Below are 23,374 nucleotides of genomic sequence, written 5' to 3'. Positions count from 1 at the left end.
GAAAAAAGAATGAAAAGAACTGAGGACAGTCTCAGAGACCTCTGGGACAACATTAAACGTACCAACATTCGAATTATAGGGGTTCCAGAAGAAGAAGAGAAAAAGAAAGGGACTGAGAAAATATTTGAAGAGATTATAGTTGAAAACTTCCCTAATATGGGAAAGGAAATAGTTAATGAAGTCCAGGAAGCACAGAGAGTCCCATACAGGATAAATCCAAGGAGAAATACGCCAAGACACATATTAATCAAACTGTCAAAAATTAAATACAAAGAAAACATATTAAAAGCAGCAAGGGAAAAACAACAAATAACACACAAAGGAATCCCCATAAGGTTAACAGCTGATCTTTCAGCAGAAACTCTGCAAGCCAGAAGGGAGTGGCAGGACATATTGAAAGTGTTGAAGGAGAAAAACCTGCAACCAAGATTACTCTACCCAGCAAGGATCTCATTCAGATTTGATGGAGAAATTAAAACCTTTACAGACAAGCAAAAGCTGAGAGAGTTCAGCACTACCAAACCAGCTCTACAACAACTGCTAAAGGAACTTCTCTAGGAAGGAAACACAAGAGAAGGAAAAGACCTACAATAACAAACCCAAAACAATTAAGAAAATGGGAATGGGAACACACATATCGATAATTACCTTAAATGTAAATGGACTAAATGCTCCCACCAAAAGACACAGATTGGCTGAATGGATACAAAAACAAGACCCATATATTTGCTGTCTACAAGAGACCCACTTCAGACCTAGAGACACATACAGACTGAAAGTAAGGGGATGGAAAAAGGTATTTCATGCAAATGGAAACCAAAAGAAAGCTGGAGTAGCAATTCTCATATCAGACAAAATAGACTTTAAAACAAAGACTATTAGAAGAGACAAAGAAGGACACTACATAATGATCAAGGGATCGATCCAAGAGGAAGATATAACAATTGTAAATATTTATGCACCCAACATAGGTGCACCTCAATACATAAGGCAAATACTGACAACCATAAAAGGGGAAATCGACAGTAACACATTCATAGTAGGGGACTTTAACACCCCACTTTCACCAATGGACAGATCATCCAAAATGAAAATAAATAAGGAAACACAAGCTTTAAATGATACATTAAATGAGATGGAGTTAATGGATATTTATAGGACATTCCATCCAAAAACAACAGAATACACATTTTTCTCAAGTGCTCATGGAACATTCTCCAGGATAGATCATATCTTGGGTCACAAATCAAGCCTTGGTAAATTTAAGAAAATTGAAATTGTATCAAGTATCTTTTCCGACCACAACGCTATGAGACTCGATATCAATCACAGGAGAAGATCTGTAAAAAATACAAACACATGGAGGCTAAACAATACACTACTTAATAACGAAGTGATCACTGAAGAAATCAAAGGGGAAATCAAAAAATACCTAGAAACAAATGACAATGGAGACACGACGACTCAAAATCTATGGGATGCAGCAAAAGCAGTTCTAAGAGGGAAGTTTATAGCAATACAATCTTACCTTAAGAAACAGGAAACATCTCGAATAAACAACCTAACCTTGCACCTAAAGCAATTAGAGAAAGAAGAACAAAAAAACCCCAAAGTTAGCAGGAGGAAAGAAATCATAAAAATCAGATCAGAAATAAATGAAAAAGAAATGAAGGAAACGATAGCAAAGATCAATAAAACTAAAAGCTGGTTCTTTGAAAGGATAAACAAAATTGATAAACCATTAGCCAGACTCATCAAGAAAAAAAGGGAGAAGACTCAAATCAATAGAATTAGAAATGAAAAAGGAGAAGTAACAACTGACACTGCAGAAATACAAAAGATCATGAGAGATTACTACAGGCAACTCTATGCCAATAAAATGGACAACCTGGAAGAAATGGACAAATTCTTAGAAAGGCACAACCTGCCAAGACTGAATCAGGAAGAAATAGAAAATATGAACAGACCAATCACAAGCACTGAAATTGAAACTGTGATTAAAAATCTTCCAACAAGCAAAAGCCCAGGACCAGATGGCTTCACAGGCGAATTCTATCATTTAGAGAAGAGCTATCACCTATCCTTCTCAGACTCTTCCAAAATATAGCAGAGGGAGGAACACTCCCCAACTCATTCTACGAGGCCACCATCACCCTGATACCAAAACCAGACAAGGATGTCACAAAGAAAGAAAACTACAGGCCAATATCACTGATGAACATAGATGCAAAGATCCTCAACAAAATACTAGCAAACAGAATCCAACAGCACATTAAACGGATCATACACCATGATCAAGTGGGGTTTATTCCAGGAATGCAAGGATTCTTCAATATACGCAAATCAATCAACGTGATACACCATATTAACAAATTGAAGGAGAAAAACCATATGATCATCTCAATAGATGCAGAGAAAGCTTTTGACAAAATTCAACACCCATTTATGATAAAAACCCTGCAGAAAGTAGGCATAGAGGGAACTTTCCTCAACATAATAAAGGCCATATATGACAAACCCACAGCCAACATCGTCCTCAATGGTGAAAAACTGAAAGCATTTCCACTAAGATCAGGAACAAGACAAGGTTGCCCACTCTCACCACTCTTATTCAACATAGTTTTGGAAGTTTTAGCCACAGCAATCAGAGAAGAAAAGGAAATAAAAGGAATCCAAATCGGAAAAGAAGAAGTAAAGCTGTCACTGTTTGCAGATGACATGATACTATACATAGAGAATCCTAAAGATGCTACCAGAAAACTACTAGAGCTAATCAATGAATTTGGTAAAGTAGCAGGATACAAAATTAATGCACAGAAGTCTCTGGCATTCCTATACACTAAGGATGAAAAATCTGAAAGTGAAATCAAGAAAACACTCCCATTTACCATTGCAACAAAAAGAATAAAATACCTAGGAATAAACCTACCTAAGGAGACAAAAGACCTGTATGCAGAAAATTATAAGACACTGATGAAAGAAATTAAAAATGATACAAATAGATGGAGAGATATACCATGTTCTTGGATTGGAAGAATCAACATTGTGAAAATGACTCTACTACCCAAAGCAATCTACAGATTCAATGCAATCCCTATGAAACTACCACTGGCATTTTTCACAGAACTAGAACAAAAAATCTCACAATTTGTATGGAAACACAAAAGACCCCGAATAGCCAAAGCAATCTTGAGAACGAAAAATGGAGCTGGAGGAATCAGGCTTCCTGACTTCAGACTATACTACAAAGCTACAGTAATCAAGACAGTATGGTACTGGCACAAAAACAGAAATATAGATCAATGGAACAGGATAGAAAGCCCAGAGATAAACCCACGCACATATGGTCACCTTATCTTTGACAAAGGAGGCAGAAATGTACAGTGGAGAAAGGACAGCCTATTCAATAAGTGGTGCTGGGAAAACTGGACAGCTACATGTAAAAGTATGAGATTAGATCACTCCCTAACACCATACACAAAAATAAGCTCAAAATGGATTAAAGACCTAAATGTAAGGCCAGAAACTATCAAACTCTTAGAGGAAAACATAGGCAGAACACTCTATGACATAAATCACAGCAAGATCCTTTTTGACCCACCTCCTAGAGAAATGGAAATAAAAACAAAAGTAAACAAATGGGACCTAATGAAACTTAAAAGCTTTTGCACAGCAAAGGAAACCATAAAGAAGACCAAAAGACAACCCTCAGAATGGGAGAAAATATTTGCAAATGAAGCAACTGACAAAGGATTAATCTCCAAAATTTATAAGCAGCTCATGCAGCTTAATAACAAAAGAACAAACAACCCAATCCAAAAATGGGCAGAAGACCTAAATAGACATTTCTCCAAAGAAGATATACAGAGTGCCAACAAACACATGAAAGAATGCTCAACATCACTAATCATTAGAGAAATGCAAATCAAAACTACAATGAGATATCATCTCACACCAGTCAGAATGGCCATCATCAAAAAATCTAGAAACAATAAATGCTGGAGAGGGTGTGGAGAAAAGGGAACCCTCTTACACTGTTGGTGGGAATGTAAATTGATACAGCCACTGTGGAGAACAGTATGGAGGTTCCTTAAAAAGCTACAAATAGAACTACCATATGACCCAGCAATCCCACTACTGGGCATATACCCTGAGAAAACCATAATTCAAAAAGAGTCATGTACCAAAATGTTCATTGCAGCTCTATTTACAATAGCCCAGAGATGGAAACAACCTAAGTGTCCATCATCGGATGAATGGATAAAGAAGATGTGGCACATATATACAATGGAATATTACTCAGCCATAAAAAGAGATGAAATTGAGCTATTTGTAATGAGGTGGATAGACCTAGAGTCTGTCATACAGAGTGAAGTAAGTCAGAAAGAGAGAGACAAATACCGTATGCTAACACATATATATGGAATTTAAGAAAAAAAAATGTCATGAAAAACCTAGGGGTGAAACAGGAATAAAGACACAGACTTACTAGAGAATGGACTTGAGGCTATGGGGAGGGGGAAGGGTAAACGGTGACAAAGCAATAAAGAGGCATGGACATGTATACACTACCAAACGTAAGGTAGATAGCTAGTGGGAAGCAGCCGCATAGCACAGGGAGATCAGCTCGGTGCTTTGTGACCGCCTGGAGGGGTGGGATAGGGAGGGTGGGAGGGAGGGTGACGCAAGCAGGAAGAGATATGGGAACATATGTATATATATAACTGATTCATTTTGTTGTGAAGCTGAAACTAACATACCATTGTAAAGCAATTATGCTCCAATAAAGATGTTTAAAAAAAAATAAAAAAAAAAAAATAAAAAAAAAAAAAAGAAGATATGGTATATATACACTATGGAGTACTAAAAAAAAAAAAAAAAAAAAAGAAAATAAATATGGAAATAGAAGCTTTAAATGATACATTAAACAACATGGACTTAATTGATATTTATAGGACATTCCATCCAAAAACAACAGAATACACATTTTTCTCAAGTGCTCATGGAACATTCTCCAGGATAGATCATATCTTGGGTCACAAATCAAGCCTTGGTCAATTTAAGAAAATTGAAATCGTACCAAGTATCTTTTCCAACCACAACGCTATGATTCTAGGTATCAATTACAGGAAAAATCTGTAAGAAATACAAACACATGGAGGATAAACAACACACTACTTAATAACCAAGAAATCACTGAAGAAATCAAAGAGGAAATCAAAAATTACCTAGAAACAAATGACAATGAAAACACGATGACCCAAAACCTATGGGATGCAGCAAAAGCAGTTCTAAGAGGGAAGTTTATAGCAATACAATCCTACCCTAAGAAGCAAGAAACATATCAAATAAACAACCTATCCTTACACCTACAGCAATCAGAGAAAGAACAATAAAACCCAAAGTTAGCAGAAAGAAAGAAAACATAAAGATCAGAAATAAATGAAAAAGAAATGAAGGAAACGATAGCAAAGATCAATAAAACTAAAAGCTGGTTCTTTGAGAAGATAAACAAAATTGATAAACCATTAGCCAGATTCATTAAGAAAAAAAAGGGAGAAGACTCAAATCAATAGAATTAGAAATGAAAAAGGAGAAGTATCAACTGACACTGCAGAAATACAAAGGATCATGAGAGATTACTACAGGCAACTCTATGCCAATAAAATGGACAACCTGGAAGAAATGGACAAATTCCTAGAAATGCACAAACTTCCAAGACTGAACCGGAAGATACAGAAGATATGAACAGACCAATCACAAGCACTGAAATTGAAACTGTGATTAAAAATCTTCCAACAAACAAAAGTCCAGGATCAGATGGCTTCACAGGCGAATTCTATCAGACATTGAGAGAAGAGCTAACACCTATCCTTCTCAAAGTCCTCCAAAATATAGCAGAGGGAGGAAGACTCCCAAACTCATTCTATGAGGCCACCATCACTCTGATACCAAAACCAGACAAAGATGTCACAAAGAAAGAAAACTACAGGCCAATATCACTGATGAACATAGATGCAAAAATCCTCAACAAAATACTAGCAAAGAGAATCCAACAGCATATTAAAAGGATCATACACTATGATCAAGTGGGGTTTATCCCAGAAATGCAAGGATTCTTCAATATTCACAAATCAACATCATACACCATGTTAAGAAACTGAAGGAGAAAAACCATATGATCATCTCAATAGAGGCAGAGAAAGCTTTTGACAAAATTCAACACCCATTTATGATAAAAACCCTCCAGAAAGTAGGCATAGAGGGAACTTTCCTCAATATAATAAAGACCATATAAGACAAACCCACAGCCAACATCGTCCTCAATGGTAAACAACTGAAACCATCCACCAAGATTAGGAACAAGACAAGGTGGCCCACTCTCTCCACTATTACTCAACATAGTTTTAGAAGTTTTAGCCACAGCAATCAGAGAAGAAAAAGAAATAAGAGGAATCCAAATCGGAAAAGAAGAAGTAAAGCTGTCACTGTTTGCAGATGACATGATACTATACATAGAGAATCCTAAAGATGCTACCAGGAAACTACTAGAGATAATCAATAAATTTGGTAACGTACCAGGATACAAAATGAATGCACAGAAATCTCTTGCATTCCTATACACTAATGACGAAAATCTGAAAGTGAAATTAAGAAAACACTCCCATTTACCATTGCAACAAAAAGAATAAAATGCCTAGGAATAAACCTACCTAAGGAGACAAAAGACCTGTATGCAGAAAGTTATAAGACACTGATGAAAGATATTAAAGATGACACAAATAGATGGAGAGACATACCATGTTCTTGGATTGGAAGAATCAACATTGTGAAAATGCCTATACTACCCAAAGCGATCTACAGATTCAATGCAATCCCTATCAAACTACCACTGGCATTTTTCACAGACTAGAACAAAAAATCTCACAATTTGTATGGAAACACAAAAGACCCCGAATAGCCAAAGAAATCTTGAGAAAGAAAAATGGAGCTGGAGGAATCAGGCTCCCGGACATCAGACTATACTACAAAGCTACAGTAATCAAGACAGTATGGTACTGGCACAGAAACAGAAATATAGATCAGTGGAACAGGATAGAAAGCCCAGAGATAAACCCACACACATACGGTCACCTTATCTTTGATAAAGGAGGCTAGAATATACAGTGGAGAAAAGACAGCCCCTTCAATAAGTGGTGCTGGGAAAACTGGACAGCTACATGTAGAAGAATGAAATTAGAACATTCCCTAACACCATACACAAAAATAAACTCAAAATGAATTAAAGACCTAAATGTAAGGCCAGACACCCATCAAACTCTTAGAGGACAACATAGGCAGAACACTCTATGACATAAATTAGAGCAAGATCCTTTTTGACCCAACTCCTAGAGAAATGGAAATAAAAATAAACAAATGGGACCTAACGGAACTTCAAAGTTTTGCACAGCAAAGGAAACCATAAACAAGATGAAAAGACAACCCTCCGAATGGGAGAAAATATTTGCTAATGAAGCAAGTGACAAGGATTAATCTCCAAAATTTACAAACAGCTCATGCAGCTTAATATTACAAAAACGAACAACCCAATCCAAAAATGCACAGAAGACCTAAACAGACATTTCTCCAAAGAAGATATACAGATTGCCAACAGACACATGAAAGAATGCTCAACATCATTAATCATTAGAGAAATGCAAATCAAAACTACAATGAGGGCTTCCCTGGTGGCGCAGTGGTTGAGAGTCTGCCTGCCAATGCAGGGGACGCGGGTTCATGCCCCGGTCCGGGAAGATCCCACATGCCGCAGAGCGGCTGGGCCTGTGAGCCATGGCCGCTGAGCCTGCGTGTCCGGAGCCTGTGCTCTGCAATGGAAGAGGCCACAACAGTGAGAGGCCCGCGTACGGCAAAAAAAAAAAAAAAAAACTACAATGAGATATCATCTCACACCAATTAGAATGGCCACCATCAAAAAATGTACAAACAATAAATGCTGGAGAGGGTGTGGAGAAAAGGAAACCCTTTTGCATTGTTGGTGGGAATGTAAATTGATACAGGCACTATGGAGAACAGTATGGACGTTCCTTAAAAAAGTAAAAATAGAACTACCATACAACCCAGCAATCCCACTACTGGGCATATACCCTGAGAAAACCATTATTCAAAACGAGTCATGCACCAAAATGTTCATTGCAGGTCTATTTACAATAGCCAGGACACGGAAGCAACCGAAGTGTCCATCAACAGATGAACGGATAAAGAAGATGTGGCACATATATACAATGGAATATTACTCAGCCATAAAAAGGAACGAAACTGAGTTATTTGTATTGAGGTGGATGGACCTAGAGACTGTCATACAGAGTGAAGTAAGTCAGAAAGAGAAAAACAAATACCGTATGTGAACACATATATATGGTATCTAAAGAACAAAATCAAAAGTTCTGAAGAACCCAGGGGCAGGACAGCAATAAAGACGCAGACATAGAGAATGGCCTTGAGGACACGGGGAGGGGGAAGGGTAAGCTGCAACAAAGTGAGAGAGTGGCATGGACATATATACACTACCAAATGTAAAATAGCTAGTGGGAAGCAGTCGCATAGCACAGGGAGTTCAGCTCGGTGCTTTGTGACCACCTAGAGGGGTGGGATAGGGAGGGTGGGAGGGAGGGAGCTGCAAGAGGGAAGAGGTATGGGGACATATGTATATGTATAACTGATTCACTTTGTTATACAGCAGAAAGTAACTCACCATTGTAAAGCAATTATACTCCAATAAAGATGTTAAAAAAGAAAAAAAAAGCTGTAGCAATTTTAAAATCGAGGATAATGATAAACAGATGATTCTTTGCAAGAACAGAAGGCTCCAGCTTCACAATGAATGTGCAGTGGAGATATGCCACCATTGTGTCTAAGAGCCAGGCTGGACAGACAGACAGTGAGTGCTGCAAAAAGACCCCACTAAAGTCTACAAAATTAGCTTGAACTAATGAGTTCACACTGAAATTTGTATTATTAGTTTTTACCACTTCTCCCAGTTACTGTTACATTATTCACTGCCTGATAAGGAAGAGTTTTAATATCTCATCAAGCAGTAGAGCCATCCCAGTGGGAACAGCTTAAGAGCAGTCCTGGTTGTAACAACTACATTAAATAGCCCCAATTCTTCTCTGAACTGTCACTCCTAGACCACTGATATTTTCCATTCTGAAATAATGCCAACTGGAACAAAGTGATATTCAATTACTTCTTAAAAGTAAAAACACCCAAAAAAGGAGATTTCAATAAAGCACAATCTAAGAAGGGAAAACCATGATGAAGAGTTTTCCACAGTAATGTTGCTAAATTTAAACCACGTTACCAGCAAAATATTTACTTATCAGGCAGCATCACCATCCCCACCACAACCATCTACTGTTTACTGATTAAATAAGAGCAAAATCGTTGCCCCACATCATTAAAAAGTAAATGAACGAGCATAAATCGACTTAAATTCTCAGTCATATTCTGCCACTCCCTCTGCTAAACACCCTTCAATGTTTCCCCTTGGAAAAAAATCCAAATTCTCCAAGCAGGACCCCAAGAGCTCTAGACCTCCCTGCTCGCCTGGCTAACTCCTCTTTACCGTTCAGCTCGCAGCTCACAGGCCACTTCCTCAGAGATCCTCCCCCTTCCACCCAGACTGAACTCTGTGCCTCCTCTTCTCACAGTGCTGCATTCTTTTTCCGCTCCATGCTTTTCAAAATATTCAGATAAATGTGTGTCCACGTGATTACTTATTGTTTGCCTACACACGAGACAATTAGCTCCACGCGGACATGTTTTGGTCCCTGTAGTACATCCAATACCTAGATGATGGCTGGCCACAGAAAAGGACTAGATAAATATACGTGGATGAATAAATTGCTAAATGCCCTATATCTATGTAATAGACCTGCTAAAAGTAAAACAGGGCTTCAGGTTTTTCTTTTAACACCTTACATAACAGAAGAAATATCTTTGAGTATTACTATTTCAAGAGCAAATATGTACACAAATGAAGATTACACAAATCGTGATTACACAAATAGCAATTACACAACAGTGGCACATACTTGCCACCCTCATCTGACTTAGCTTGGACACGGGGACGCATGGAAGACTAAGAGGGCCCATTTCCCAGCTGCCACTGCCATCAGCAAAGGGGTCTCCCTGGTCTGCCCCCAGACTGTGGGGCAAAAGGAATGACTGGGGCAGAGGGAAGAAAAAGCATAGTCAGAGGCCAAGCACTCCAATTCTAACAATGGTAACCACGCCACCCTTCCAGAGCTCACTTGCACACCTCCAGTGAAAGATGACCCTTTCATTACCAATACTGCAGAATCACCAATTTCACAGGAAAGCACTGCTGGTTCCGATCAAACAGCCTCTGCCACGTACTACCACACACCCTGGCCTTCTGATGGGAAATAGGGTGAGAGAGAAGGAAGATGAGAAAAACAATCCGGCAGGGCCTGGGAAGGGCCCAGAGCCAGGGATGCACAAAGAAGGGTGAGAAAGGGAATCTGGGGTGAAGTTAACACATAACTGGAAGAGCCAAGTGGGCCAACAACCGTGGCAAATAAGGACAGGCTAAAGGGCTGGATGCTCTGATGAAATCTGATAAGGAGAGTATATGTGTACACGAGTAGAATGAACTGGAGGTTATGGTAACTTACAAGTGACAATGGGCTATAAGGTCCACTGTATCTGTGGGAAATGTGGAACAGAAGTGACAGTCCTTGAAATTGAAAGAGTTACAGCAGTATGCACCGCGGATGCTCATGTTCGGTTGAATACAGCCTGGGGAGTCACAGAGACTAAGGTGGGGACGGAGTCAGCGAAACATGCAGAAGGGTGATCTATAGGTCAGTGAGGGCAGGAGGCAGGGGAAGAGACAGCTTAGATGAATAATGTAGGGTTACAAAAGAAGAGACTGAAATGGAAACAAAATGAAATCATTTCTAATGCCATGAACTGGAAAAGATGGAAAAAGGACATATTACTGAAAAACCAGGATTCAGTTAAGGTGAGGTAGTAGAAGGAGCATTTGAAGAAAAGGTTAAATATCTAAGAGACTTTGTCTAGGGGGCCAGCAGAGCAGGTGGCAGCAGGAGCGTCCGGGCAACACGGTCCGGGGATGGAAGCTTGAGGCGGAACAGGAGGAGGGAGGGATTTGTGACTAAGGTGCTAGGTTCAGGTAGGATGACATACTATGCACAAGGCCCCCAACATACAGGTACCAAGATAAATAAGAGAAAGGCGATATGGGGTAAGTGATCAGCTCACAATAAATATGCCTGGTCCATTCATCTCCCTTGGACATGGTTGACTGACCCTGTACGGGCCTATCAGATTCTCTTTCCTGAAAATTAAAAACCTTTCAAAGTGACTGAAGGTAGTTGGAGCCACTTTATAACACCCTGGAAAGAACATCTATGTTAACTCCTGTGGATACTCTGGTTCTCTTCTCTCACAAAACCTGGTTACTCAGATTTTCCCCCGATTCTGAGAGCTGTGCCTACCCTAACCTTTAATAATGTCTCCATGTTTGCTTTGTTTCAGCCAGAATCATTTCTGTTGCTTATAACCAAAGTATCTTTCCTGATTTAACATGGCTTCTGCCCATAGCTAACTCATTTTATAAATGAGGAAACGGAGGCCCTGAGAATGTATTTTTTTTTTTACAGGGTATAAGACCAAAACCTGGGACTTCCCTGGTGGCACAGTGGTTAAGAATCCGCCTGCCAGTGCAGGGGAAATGGGTTCGAGCCCTGGTCCGGGAAGATCCCACATGCCACAGAGCAGCTCAGCCCGTGCACCACAGCTACTGAGCCTGTGCTCTAGAGCCCACGAGCCACAACTACTGAAGCCTGCACGCCTCGAGCCCGTGCTCCGCAACAAGAGAAGTCACTGCAGCGAGAAGCCCGCGCACCACGACGAAGAGCAGCCCCCGTTCGCTACAACTAGAGAAAGCCCGCGCACAGCAGCCAAGACCCAACACAGCCAAAAATAAACAAATAAACTTATTTTTTTAAAAAGCCCAAAACCCAATTGTCCCTACTATACTACTCTCAGCGATGTTTCTTAAAACAGATTTAGACAGACAGCTTCCAAAAGACTTATAATCCAAATAACGTCAGCTAAAATCTAGGTATAAAGGTAAAACAGAAAAAGCTAAAACTGGAGATGGAGGTGGCTAATGAGTCTGGAAGAGCCACGATCTTCTAATAGTAGCTAGCGGAGGATATAGTTCATATTCTATTGTAACATGAAGCCTGTGTAACGGAAGATGTCTATAAATTTTTTTTAAATATCTGAAGCCATTGTATTAATATAAAATTTGGATTAAAAAAAAAGTAAATGTAAAAAGGCACAGAGCCAGAGAAAGGAAAGATAAATATCAACATATAGACAAAATTATAAAGACCGTGTCTATAATATCAGAATATTTTTGGCATCATCACATGCTTAAAAACATTTGTCTTGGTATCCTTCCCCTCCAAATATTTTGGGACTATAAAACATTTCTCATACTTCCTTGACCTTCCAAGATTCTGTGGCCATTTCACTTCCTCCTTTTCTCAGAATCTTTGTAAGGCTGATTTCCTTTGTTTACCCTGTCAAGTGTCCTTTCCTTCCTAAAACTTTCACTTTATTTCCCTTTTTCTAGCCTAAAACGTGGCCACTATGTATTATTCTTTCCTGTTTCCCTGGTGTTTGATATTTTCTCGTCTAACCATTCCCTCCCTAATACAGGACAATCTGAATTGGCACATTCTCACAAACTTTTGCCGTGGCGCTGCCTCAGAAAGAACAACAGGAACTTTTTATAACAATGTTAACAGAGGTGATCTGTTGCTAAGACTGAGTATAAATACCACATACGCTTCCATGAAGCTGTTCATTTCTCTTTGAACCATGGGTTTTCAGTAAAAAATGGGAAGCAAGTCTCTTATTTATTCCACATGGTCCAAACCTATTATGATAAACAAACATGCAGAGCCAGTGCTCCATATGAAATACCTCAGGTAAATATAATTATTTTATAAAAAGGAAACTATGGGCTTCCCTGGTGGCACAGTGGTTGAGAGTCCACCTGCCGATGCAGGGGACACGGGTTCGTGCCCCGGTCCGGGAGGATCCCACATGCTGCGGAGCGGCTGGGCCCATGAGCCATGGCCGCTGAGCCTGCGCGTCCGGAGCCTGTGCTCCGCAACGGGAGAGGCCACAACAGTGAGAGGCCCACATACCGCAAAAAAAAAAATTTTTTTAATAAATAAATAAATAAAAAGGAAACTATATTACACATTAAGTAATGTATTTAATTAAAAGATAATCTAATAGACTATATCAGCCAGAATGGAAATTCAGGGTTCCCCTCCACTTATATATCAAAAAACAAATGAAATAATCATAAAAAAATGAACATTTTATATACTTCAAACTTACAAGAGGACTATGTATCATAGACTTCTTATAGCACTTAGCTCTGTTTACTTCCAATCTTTCTAATAATTACACAAATTCAATTCCATGTACATGTAGATTATGTGAAAACACTCCTTAAGTAACAGAAGGGAAACAGCAAATCTTAGGTTTATATCAAAATTTAACATAAAAACTCTCTTCAGGATAAAGAACATCACTTATCTTTCAACCATAACTATTCTAAATTGATAATATGCTGATTCCACTATATCCTAAATCAGTGGTTCATTATGGGGTGAGGACTGGGGGACAGACGGGAGGGGTGGGGAGGGGTGGGAGGGGAGGGAGGGGAGGGGTGGGAGGGGAGGGGACATGTGGCAAGCCCTGGAGCTACTTTTGGTTGTCTCCATGGTGGTGGCAGTTGGGGGCTGGGGGGCTGAGGTGCTACTGGCATCTAGTGGGCAGAGGCCAGGGATGCTGCGAAACATACAATGCACAGGACAGCCCTTCACAACAAAGATTATCCAGCTCAAATGGCTGAGAAACTGTCCCACAGAGAAATGAGACCCCAAGGGAAGAGCAGCTGATCAGGAATAACCATGAGTCACCGCCAGCCCTCTCGGCTCCAAGGAGCCCCTACCTTGGATGCCTGCGGCGTGGATATCACATGGACCGTGCTGGGTTTGACTCCGTTAGCCTTCGGCCGCTTGTAGAGAGCAAATCTGCTTTTCCTCCGGCCTCTGTCTCCATTAGGTAAAGCACCATTGTACCTATAAACAGGGATGAGAGGGTTCATTTATTTGTAGATTTTCAAGGCATTAAGAATAAAAGTTCGATGGCCTAAGGGAAAAGACAGGAATGCCCACAAAGACTTGCCCACTAACCGCCCCACAAAAGGGACACGGAACAGACGGTTCACAGACGTCAGCTATGATGAAGTTCAAATCCCTTCCGGAAACTTAATTGAAGAGTGATGTACAAAGTAATTACAGGTTTCCTATTCTATAAAGTCAGACTCTTCAAATCTTTTCAGAAGAGACCGAGTATAAAATAAGCAAATGAAAATTCTGCAGAGGCCGTATTAGTGCTGGCTCAACTCAGCAAGCGCAGTCCTAATGGGCCCCAGAGAAACACTCGAGAAATATTTTTAAATGAACTAGTTAGAAACTAGCATTCTAATTAAACCTCATCTCTCACTCGCAAATCATGTTAATGTCTGTAGGATCTTTATTTGTAAGACCCAATTTAGTTACTTGCATTCTTAAAAGTTCGAAATTCTCCACCTTCATTCCCATTGCTATTTGAACCCTATACTGTCAGGTTAGCAAAAACTAGCCTGCAAAATTAAACATAAAGTATGACTCTACAAGAATGTTGACCATTAAAAAGCCCAAAGGTAAATAAAAAAGATGAGTTTTAGTCCACAAACTAACAAATATCTCTAAAAGTCACCTGGAAAACACTACTGTCCTTAGCAGATTTCCTGAATTAATACCTTAAGCCGGTACCAGTGTTTAAAAGAAATGCAGGATTGCAGGAGGGTTTCCGTTTTCACCTGTATTTTCTAACTCTGGATTAAGGGTCCCTGTACGTTCTGACCGCTTCTCATGCTGCCACACTGCCATGTCTATTCTCCAACTCCCTCTTGGCAGAAGTTCTTTTCAAGAAGAGAACCGAAAGAAGGAAGGGAATTGTTTCAAATCTGTGTGGATAAACATAACAGCTCCAAAGCTCCCTCGGAGCACCAAAGTCAGGGGCAGTGCCTGTGGTGTAGCGGCTCCACCCTCTCCTGGAAGTCTTGCCTTTGCCACTTGTCCGTCAATCCCAGAGATCATGGTGGCCATGATCTCTGGGTGGGACACAAGGCCCACTGAGAACAGTGAAAGTCAGAACAAGGGGTTTGTGGTGTTTGTTTTACAATTCAGTAGCTATAGTATGACAATGGATTTAAATTATCACCAGAAATTATTCCTGCTGTGTTTTTAATGTCTCCATTTCCATCACAAAGGAACGTCAGCAACAAGAAAATGCCTCTAGAATACAAAAATAATTTGTTTCAAGTTTTATTCCTCTCCTTTTTCTGAGGCAAGATCAGAATAATGTGCATTGTTTTCTTATACATATCTGTGATCACTACTACAAAGAACGTATCCATGAGTAAACAACCATTATAAACTCACTTTGTCCTAATATATTTCCGTGTCACTTAAACCACGCTGAGCATCCTGTATTAAGAGAAACATACGTGAATCAATCAAAGGCAGGGCTGTAAACAGTTAAGGGACATTTTCACCACTGTGGCCTAGAGGCAATTGGTACAAGATCTGGCAAGGTTCCTTGTGACCCTCACACTTGCCCAGCTCTCCGCTGCATCTTTCTCTCAACTATATACTGCTGGTCAAGGATAGCGAACCTAGTAAGAGCACGGCAGGTACTTTTGAAGAGATCTGCTCACCATGACATCCCTTCTCAGGAATCCAGCCCTGAACTCCCTAAGGGGAGCCCTGGCATCATGTCTGAATGAAACGGCCAGGCCAGCATCCTCCCCACCACCCTGGAGCTGAATAGCTGGAGGAAGACATCCGGCCCGAGCTGGCCAATGACATTCTCATCCCGGAAAACGCAAAGCTGGACGAGAGACAACCGCCAGTCTGCGTGGGTGGCCAGAGCTGCAAACTGGAAGCACGGGAGCTGTGGGGATGTCACAGTCTGTTCCGTGATGAAGCAGCAGAGAAGTGAGGAGTGAAACAGATGAACAGAGACAAGCAACAAAAAGAGATGGAAAGAGGGTCCTTAAGGGCTTCTATTGGCCCAGATGTACTCTGACCCTTGTTGGTGAAATTCTTTTTAGTTTCAGCTAACTCAGGTTGGTTTCTGCTACTTGCAACCCCAAAGCCATATCTAATATAAAGGTGAAAACACCAAAACCAGAAATGTCAACCTTAACATATGCAAAAGCATTTTCATTTCAACTGCCTGAGCAGAGATGCACAGCTATTTCAGGTTAAGCAAATATGCCAGTCCACTTAATATGCCTGCTTACTTAATACATCTACATGACACCCAGTGAAAAACCGTGCTGGAAATAATTAAGGTTAAGAGTGGAGAAAACAGTGTCACGATGAGAAAAGTTTCGAATCAGGTTAAGCTACATGGTCATTCGTTCAATATTTATAATGCCAAGTACTAGAGCTGCAACGATGAATATCAACCAACCCGTGTTCAGAGCTCTCCACTTAAAAGCAGAGAAAGACATAAAAACAAGCATGAAAAAACACTTGTGCAACAAGATGTACTAGTCATTCAAAACACGTGGGAAGAGCCATGTCAGAAGCCCTCACAGAGCAGACAGTGTGAACTTTCTTGGAATCTGAACAAGATGACTAAATGGGGAATGCAGGGCAATCGTATGTACAAAGGCAAGGAGTGGTTCAGTGCTGTGGGAGCGTAGAGTTCAAGAGGACAGACGCAGAGGGCTAGGAGGGTAAAAGGTGGGCAGGGCCCAGATTACAACCCCCTGATGCTCCATGACGAGGGGCATGGCCTTTCACCCTAAGAAGAATGGGAGCTGGTAAGATGTAAGCAAAGGACTAACATGATTGCATATGAAGTAATCACGAGGGCAGCAGCATGCAAGATGCACATCCGGATTAGAGTCAGGATGACTGGATGGGAGAACTGTCCTAACCTGAGGAGGAAGGTAGTGGGTGGCCCTCAGAAAGACAGGTCCATGTCCCAGAACCTGTGAAGGGGACCTTACTTGGAAAAAGAGTCTCTGCAGACGTAGTTGGGGATCTGGAGATGAGATCATCCTGGATTCCTGGGGCCCTAAATCCAGTGACTAATGTCTTTAGGAGACACACACAGGGAAAGAGAGGAGACGACCAGGTGAAGATGGAGGCAGAGACTGGAGTTAGACGATCACAGGCCAAGGAACGTCTGGAGCCACCACAAGCAGGAAGAGGCAAAGGAGAACCCTCCCCCGAGGCCTTCAGAGGCAGCACGGCCTTGCGGACACCTTGATTCCAAGACGTGAGGCCTCCGGAACTGTGGGAGAACAAATTCTGCTGAGAGTTGTTTTCAATGCTAGATGAACATGAGAATTACCAGGGAAGCTTCATAAAAATACGCGTGCCTAAGTCTCAAGAGATGCTGATTCAGTAGCTCTGGGACGGAACTTTTAAAAGTTCCACAGGTGATCCTTACTTGCAGCTACAGTTGAGGACCCTGGTTTTAAAGGCAAAAAATCAATAGTAATTGGTGACCTATGATGTGGCCGCACCAAGTGAGGGACAGAGAAAGGGAATATCACATAGGCTCCCGGCCAAGGCCAAGGCGACGGCACTATTAGAAATAGGAATTACAGGGACATCCGGGGAAGACGTGTATGAGGCAAGAGAAGTTATAAACTTGGGTGCCTGCACCATACAGGTGTGGAAGTTAAAATCATGAGAGCAAATGAGATTACTCAAGGAAATGTACAGAATAAAGTAAAGAAGGCAAGGACAGACCCTGGGAAAGATGACCATTTAAAGAAATAAACCGTAATTCACAGAACTATTCGTCAAAAAAGTGACTTTCAACATATGTAAATTTCAAACAAAATAAATACCTTTTATATCTTCAAAAAAATAAAGAAATAAACCCTTCTTAGTCATAGGTAGAAGGACCAGGACCAGTAGAAAGTTGCATTACCAAAGACAGGAGAAGAGAGAATTTTAACAGTGTTTAATCAGTTAAGAGGCCAGTCAGAAATGCACAAGTATGATTTGGAAAAGAACAGGTCATTGGTGACATCACCCACCTTCAGAGCAAACCAGCAACGCAAAAACAAGCAAAGCCCTCCAGCGCCGAGCCTCACTGTGAGCCTACCCTCTCCTTCCCAGCTTCTCACGGCCAAGAACCTCAAAAGAGGGCTCCACACCCACCGTCCCAATTCCCTACCTGTTGACTCTTCAGCCCACCGTTGTTTGCCTCCAAATCTAAAGGTACATTTGCTCATAAAGGCAAAAAAGTACTATTCCATGAAAGAGGGTCAGAATGCTGTCTGGCCCTGCAAGCTTTTCAGCCAGCAAGTTTGCAGAAATAAGATTTCCAAGTGCTGCGGCCATACCTGTCTCACCTGCTAAACAAGGGTATTTTGATTCAAACCCACAAGTTGCCTTTCAAGCTTCAAATTAAAAAAAAAATTCTGGAGACTAAAAAAATCCACTTATTTAGTAAATGTGTGATGAAAATGTAGCTCTTCATATACGCAGGGCAAATAGGTGGTCAAGGTATTTGGAAGCTTCAGAGGACAATGAAAAACCCTCGTAAGAAACCTCACAAGGTAAGAAATGGTGTTTCTTGGTTTCAAATTCAGAGTTCACACATTAATTCTTTTAAATAGCATTTGCTGTGCATTTACTATGTGCCAAGAAACCTTGTAAGGGAGGCTCCTCGTGGGCAGATAAGAGGCTTGAATGACTGGAACACGCATAAATTGCACGGCTGGGAAGGGGCAGATGGGACTCAAGTCTACATCTGGTTTTGTCTGACTCCATATTTCATACTCTTTCCAGTAGCCAACACTGACAATTTTTAAATTCAAGGCATTTCCTGGCAAACACCACAAAGATACATTCTTGAGAAGATGCCTGCCACCTAAAAAATGCATTTGTCAAAAAGAATTTTCTATAGGAAATAACAGCAAGAGAGGGCGTGCCAGGGGCTCCCAGCCACACTTCGGAGGCATCACATTTGATCTTAACCAGTCTGAACTCACGGAGCAGCACCTGTGTGGGCTACAGAAGTGAAGCGTCATCAGCATCAAACGGCCACATTCCAGAGGCAGCCCAGCTTCCCATTATAGACTGAAGCCTCTGCCCTCCCTCGAAAGCAATATCTCTGTCACCTGCACATATAAATCACAAGCAACTACTGTAGCTAAGACAGACTGTACACTGCAGATGAACAGGCCGGGGACACTAGAGACAAGAGATGTGAAGGGCACTGGAGTCTGATAAACCCCTGCACCGTGGCCCCCCGGTCTCAAGGAGTGCACATCAATTCACCACGATAGTGAATGCACTAACACACTGCCGCAACCGTGCATATGAAGATGCACGTAAACCAGTAAGTGCCTGACACTGGCTTTATATCATTACAGCCCGAACTCCTCATTATTTAAGCTATCAGATGCATCTGGACTTGCACTGCCCGACTGAACTCCATACATAAAGCCCAGGGACACAACAATATCTATTTTCCTGTGCCTAACAAATGCTGCGTATTGTACGGTTTCATAAAATAAATAGTAGACTTTCATTTCCAGCCAGAGAGCTAACTGTGGCAGCACCATTACAGTCTACTCCCTCTGGGGATAACCTGCTGCAGCTTTTTAAACATCAATTCATTCAGAAAATCTTCCTGGGCTTGGCCTCCGAATGAAAATTCTCAATGCCCCATTTCTGGTTGGAAATGGTCTCTGCTCCAAGTAGCTACTTCAGAGCTATTGAATATGAAAATATATTTACATATAAAATATGTAGATGCATATATTCATTCAAGATAGCATCAAGCGAAGTACATGGGGTGAGCCAGGCCCACGGCTGTGTGCTGAGGGGCTAACGATACGAGACACCCTGTCTCTTAACAGACTCAGTCAGGTGGAGAAGACAGATCAGGTGACAGATAGTTATAAAACAATACTGATAAGTACCAATGAAAGTGAGTTAGAAAACACAATGGAAAAAAAAAATCAGAACAGTAACTTTGGGATTACTTTAGGACACGGTCATAAGTCTTGGCATGCCCTACATGTGTGATTCAAGTCATGGAACCTTACTAATAGTCTTCACCAACCCTGTGTGACACCACCAGTCAATCTCCCATTTATCTCACACCATTTGGACTGGATGCTCTTTGAGGAGTTTCCTATTTCTTTGTGTACCCTCCCTTCACCTCTACGTGGTACCTTAAAACCAAGGAGGGGATCGATGAAACAGTCGCCACATTAATATGGAAATAATGATAGTGGTGTAAGGGATAAAGAGAGGAGTTCTAGCTCCAACTCTTTTCCTAGCTGGTGCTGTGAACTTACCTAAGATGGGACTGCTTCCTCAGCTACAAAGACAGCAACACAAAATAACAAGTTCAATTTTAAAAAGAGATTCCCAAACCTCTTTCAAACATTTCAATCTGATATGGACAGAGAAGGCATTTCATCCAACTCAAGTACCAGGATCCTGTCTAAGAAGGGTGAAGGTTGTGGCTATCGTTTTAACAACTGGCTTTGATCTGCTGCTACACTTCCAAAGACCCCTCAAATCTTTATGGCAGTTGAGGTGTGGCAGTTACAGCTACAGGTTGAGGTTTGCCTTATCTTGAGGTTTTTTAGCTTCCCTAGACCAAAACAGTTCCCAAGGCAAAACATTAAAACGTTCTTTCTATCAGGAACGCAGTACTGCTCCCACACGCAGCTTTTCAGCCGTTCTTCCAGGATTTATACACCCACACACTCTCATCCAGCCCCACTACAGCAAAAGGTACAGCATGAAGGCCAGAGGGAGACCCCATCCTGGCTCTGCGTCCCATCCCATATTTGCACAAGTCTCTGAACATCTCAGAACCTCACTTTCCCTCCCCATAAAGTAGGAAGAAGGCCTAACATTCTACCACTTGGATTCTGGAGCAGCGTGGTGGTGGGAGATGAGGGCAAAGCTATCCGGAAAGGCCCTGACCCCAGCCTCATCAGCACCGCATCTGCAATGACCAGGGCAGGGACTCTGTTCTCTCCTGCATTCATGCAACTCCTATGACTCTGAAGGCCACACTTCCCTACTTGCTTCTTCCTCCAACCAGCCCATACGAAAGAAAAGAGCATGGAAAGCAAATCCAGTCCACCTAAAACAGAGGAACTGTTTATGAAAAGAAAAATATTTCTTATCTAATACTTAGCCATCTGGTTCTTTGAGGTCATTCTCCTCCCTTTGTCATCTCAAATTGGTACTGTCACTAAAAAACACAAGATAAAGTTTTTTTACTGTATTGAACCTCTGATTTTTGAGCATTGCTGGGAGGCCAACAGTAGAGCGTTTTTGCTGAATACCGGAAGGTACGCAAAACGTCAGGAATAGAAAAGGCTATTTATGTTACTCTTAAAACACTGACGACTAACGTCTTTTATTCTGCCGTTGGTGCCAACAGTCCAAAATATCTCTGATTAAATACATATTAATATAATATTAGTCATCTATGTCAAAGAATCTTTTTTACCCTATGGGTGAAAAATATTTTTCAAGTATTACCCTGCAGTAATTTTTGATTCCTAAAAGAGAAAATATCACACAAAGGGAAAAAGCCAAAGTATAGCAAGAAATGAATCTGATATAGTACAAGATTTGTACAATTCACGAATCAGGTAAAGACATCATTTTATCCTATTCCTGAATTAGTACCATCTTTTTCTTGGGCGGGGGGTGGTCTGAGTCATAGCTCTGCCATTAGTAGCTATGTGTTTTACCTGTTTTGTAAATTGAAGTATAGTTACTTTACAATGTTGTGTTAGTTTCAGATGTACAGCAAAGTGATTCAGTTACACACACACACACACACGCACACACCTGTTCTTTTTCAGATTCTTTTCCATTACAGGTTACTATAAAATATTCAATATAGTTCCCAGTAGGTCTTTGTTGTTTATTTTATATATAGTAGTGTGTATCTGTTAATCCCAAACTCCTAATTTATCTCCCCCCCAATTCCATAACCATAACCATAAGTTTGTTTCCTATGTCTGTGAGTCTATTTCTGTTTTGTAAATAAGTTCATTTGTATCATTTTTTTAGATTCCACATATAAGTAATATCATATGATACTTATCTTTCTGTCTGACTTACTTCACTTAATATGATAATCTCTAGAATTAGTACCACTTTACACTCCAGACTGCTTTACATAGTTCACCAATTAATAATTTTGAAAACCAAATTAAATCCCACACATTCCTTTTTTAATCACTCCAACATTTGCTTATTTTAGCCTCTCATCACCTAAATGAAGACAGGTATATAAATTGTATGTGGTAGACTGAAATACTGGTCACAGTTCTTCACTCCTCCCTGAAGATATGCCCTTTGACATGACTTTATACCTCCAGTTAACTTCCTTGCCCTGGACTTTGGGTTGGACCATGTGACTTGCTTTAGCCAATGGGATTTTTTTTTAAGTCCTACAGGATGAGTATACTTTTTTTAAAAATTTACTTATTTTATTTATTTTTTTGGCTGTGTTATGTCTTCTTTGCTGCACACGGGCTTTCTCTAGTTGCGGCAAGTGGGGGCTACTCTTCGTTGTGGCACGCGGGCTTCTCATTGTGGTGGCTTCTCTTGTTGCAGAGCACAGGCTCTAGGCACGCAGGCTTCAGTAGTTGTAGCTCGCGGGCTCTAGAGCACAGGCTCAGCAGTTGTAGCACGTGGGCTCAGCAGTTGTGGCTCACGGGCTCTAGAGCGCAGGCTCAGTAGTTGTGGTGCACGGGCTTAGTTGCTCTGCGGCATGTGGGATCTTCCCGGACCAGAGATCGAACCCGTGTCCCCTGCATTGGCAGGCAGATTCTTAACCACAGTGCCACCAGGGGAAAAAAAAAAAACAAATGGGACACAAGCAGGGGCGTGCACTGTGGTTGGCGGTTGGGATTATCCTCTGTCATGGCCATAGGAAGAGTATGTCCCAGCCAACCTGCCGAGGAGGACGAGTGACACTGGGAGGAGACCCAAGCCGCATACATGCGATGTAAGCAAAGCCACTCCATCACAGCCTAGTGCAGAGCCACCTCAACAACCCACAGTCATGAGAACAAATGACTGTGGTTTCAAGTCTCTGAGTTTGGGGATGATTGGTCACACAGCATTATACGGCAAAAAGTAAATGAATTTCAAAAGCAAAT

At 41.1% G+C, this 23,374-nt stretch overlaps 1 protein-coding gene across 1 annotated transcript in view; it reads right to left on the bottom strand.

Annotated features, from left to right (window-relative positions):
- PELI2 (pellino E3 ubiquitin protein ligase family member 2) overlaps nucleotides 1-23,374 on the bottom strand; it is a 214,227-nt gene that overhangs the window by 147,690 nt on the left and 43,163 nt on the right. The window contains exon 2 of the mRNA XM_004279319.3: nucleotides 14,090-14,219. Within this exon, the coding sequence (XP_004279367.1) occupies nucleotides 14,090-14,219 (130 nt within the window). The remainder of the gene's footprint in view (nucleotides 1-14,089; nucleotides 14,220-23,374) is intronic.

The sequence above is a fragment of the Orcinus orca genome, chromosome 2 (genome assembly GCF_937001465.1).
Source record: "Orcinus orca chromosome 2, mOrcOrc1.1, whole genome shotgun sequence".
NCBI lineage: Eukaryota > Metazoa > Chordata > Mammalia > Artiodactyla > Delphinidae > Orcinus > Orcinus orca.
Note: the sequence above shows the minus strand (reverse complement) of the source record. Positions and strands in the feature narration are given on the sequence as shown.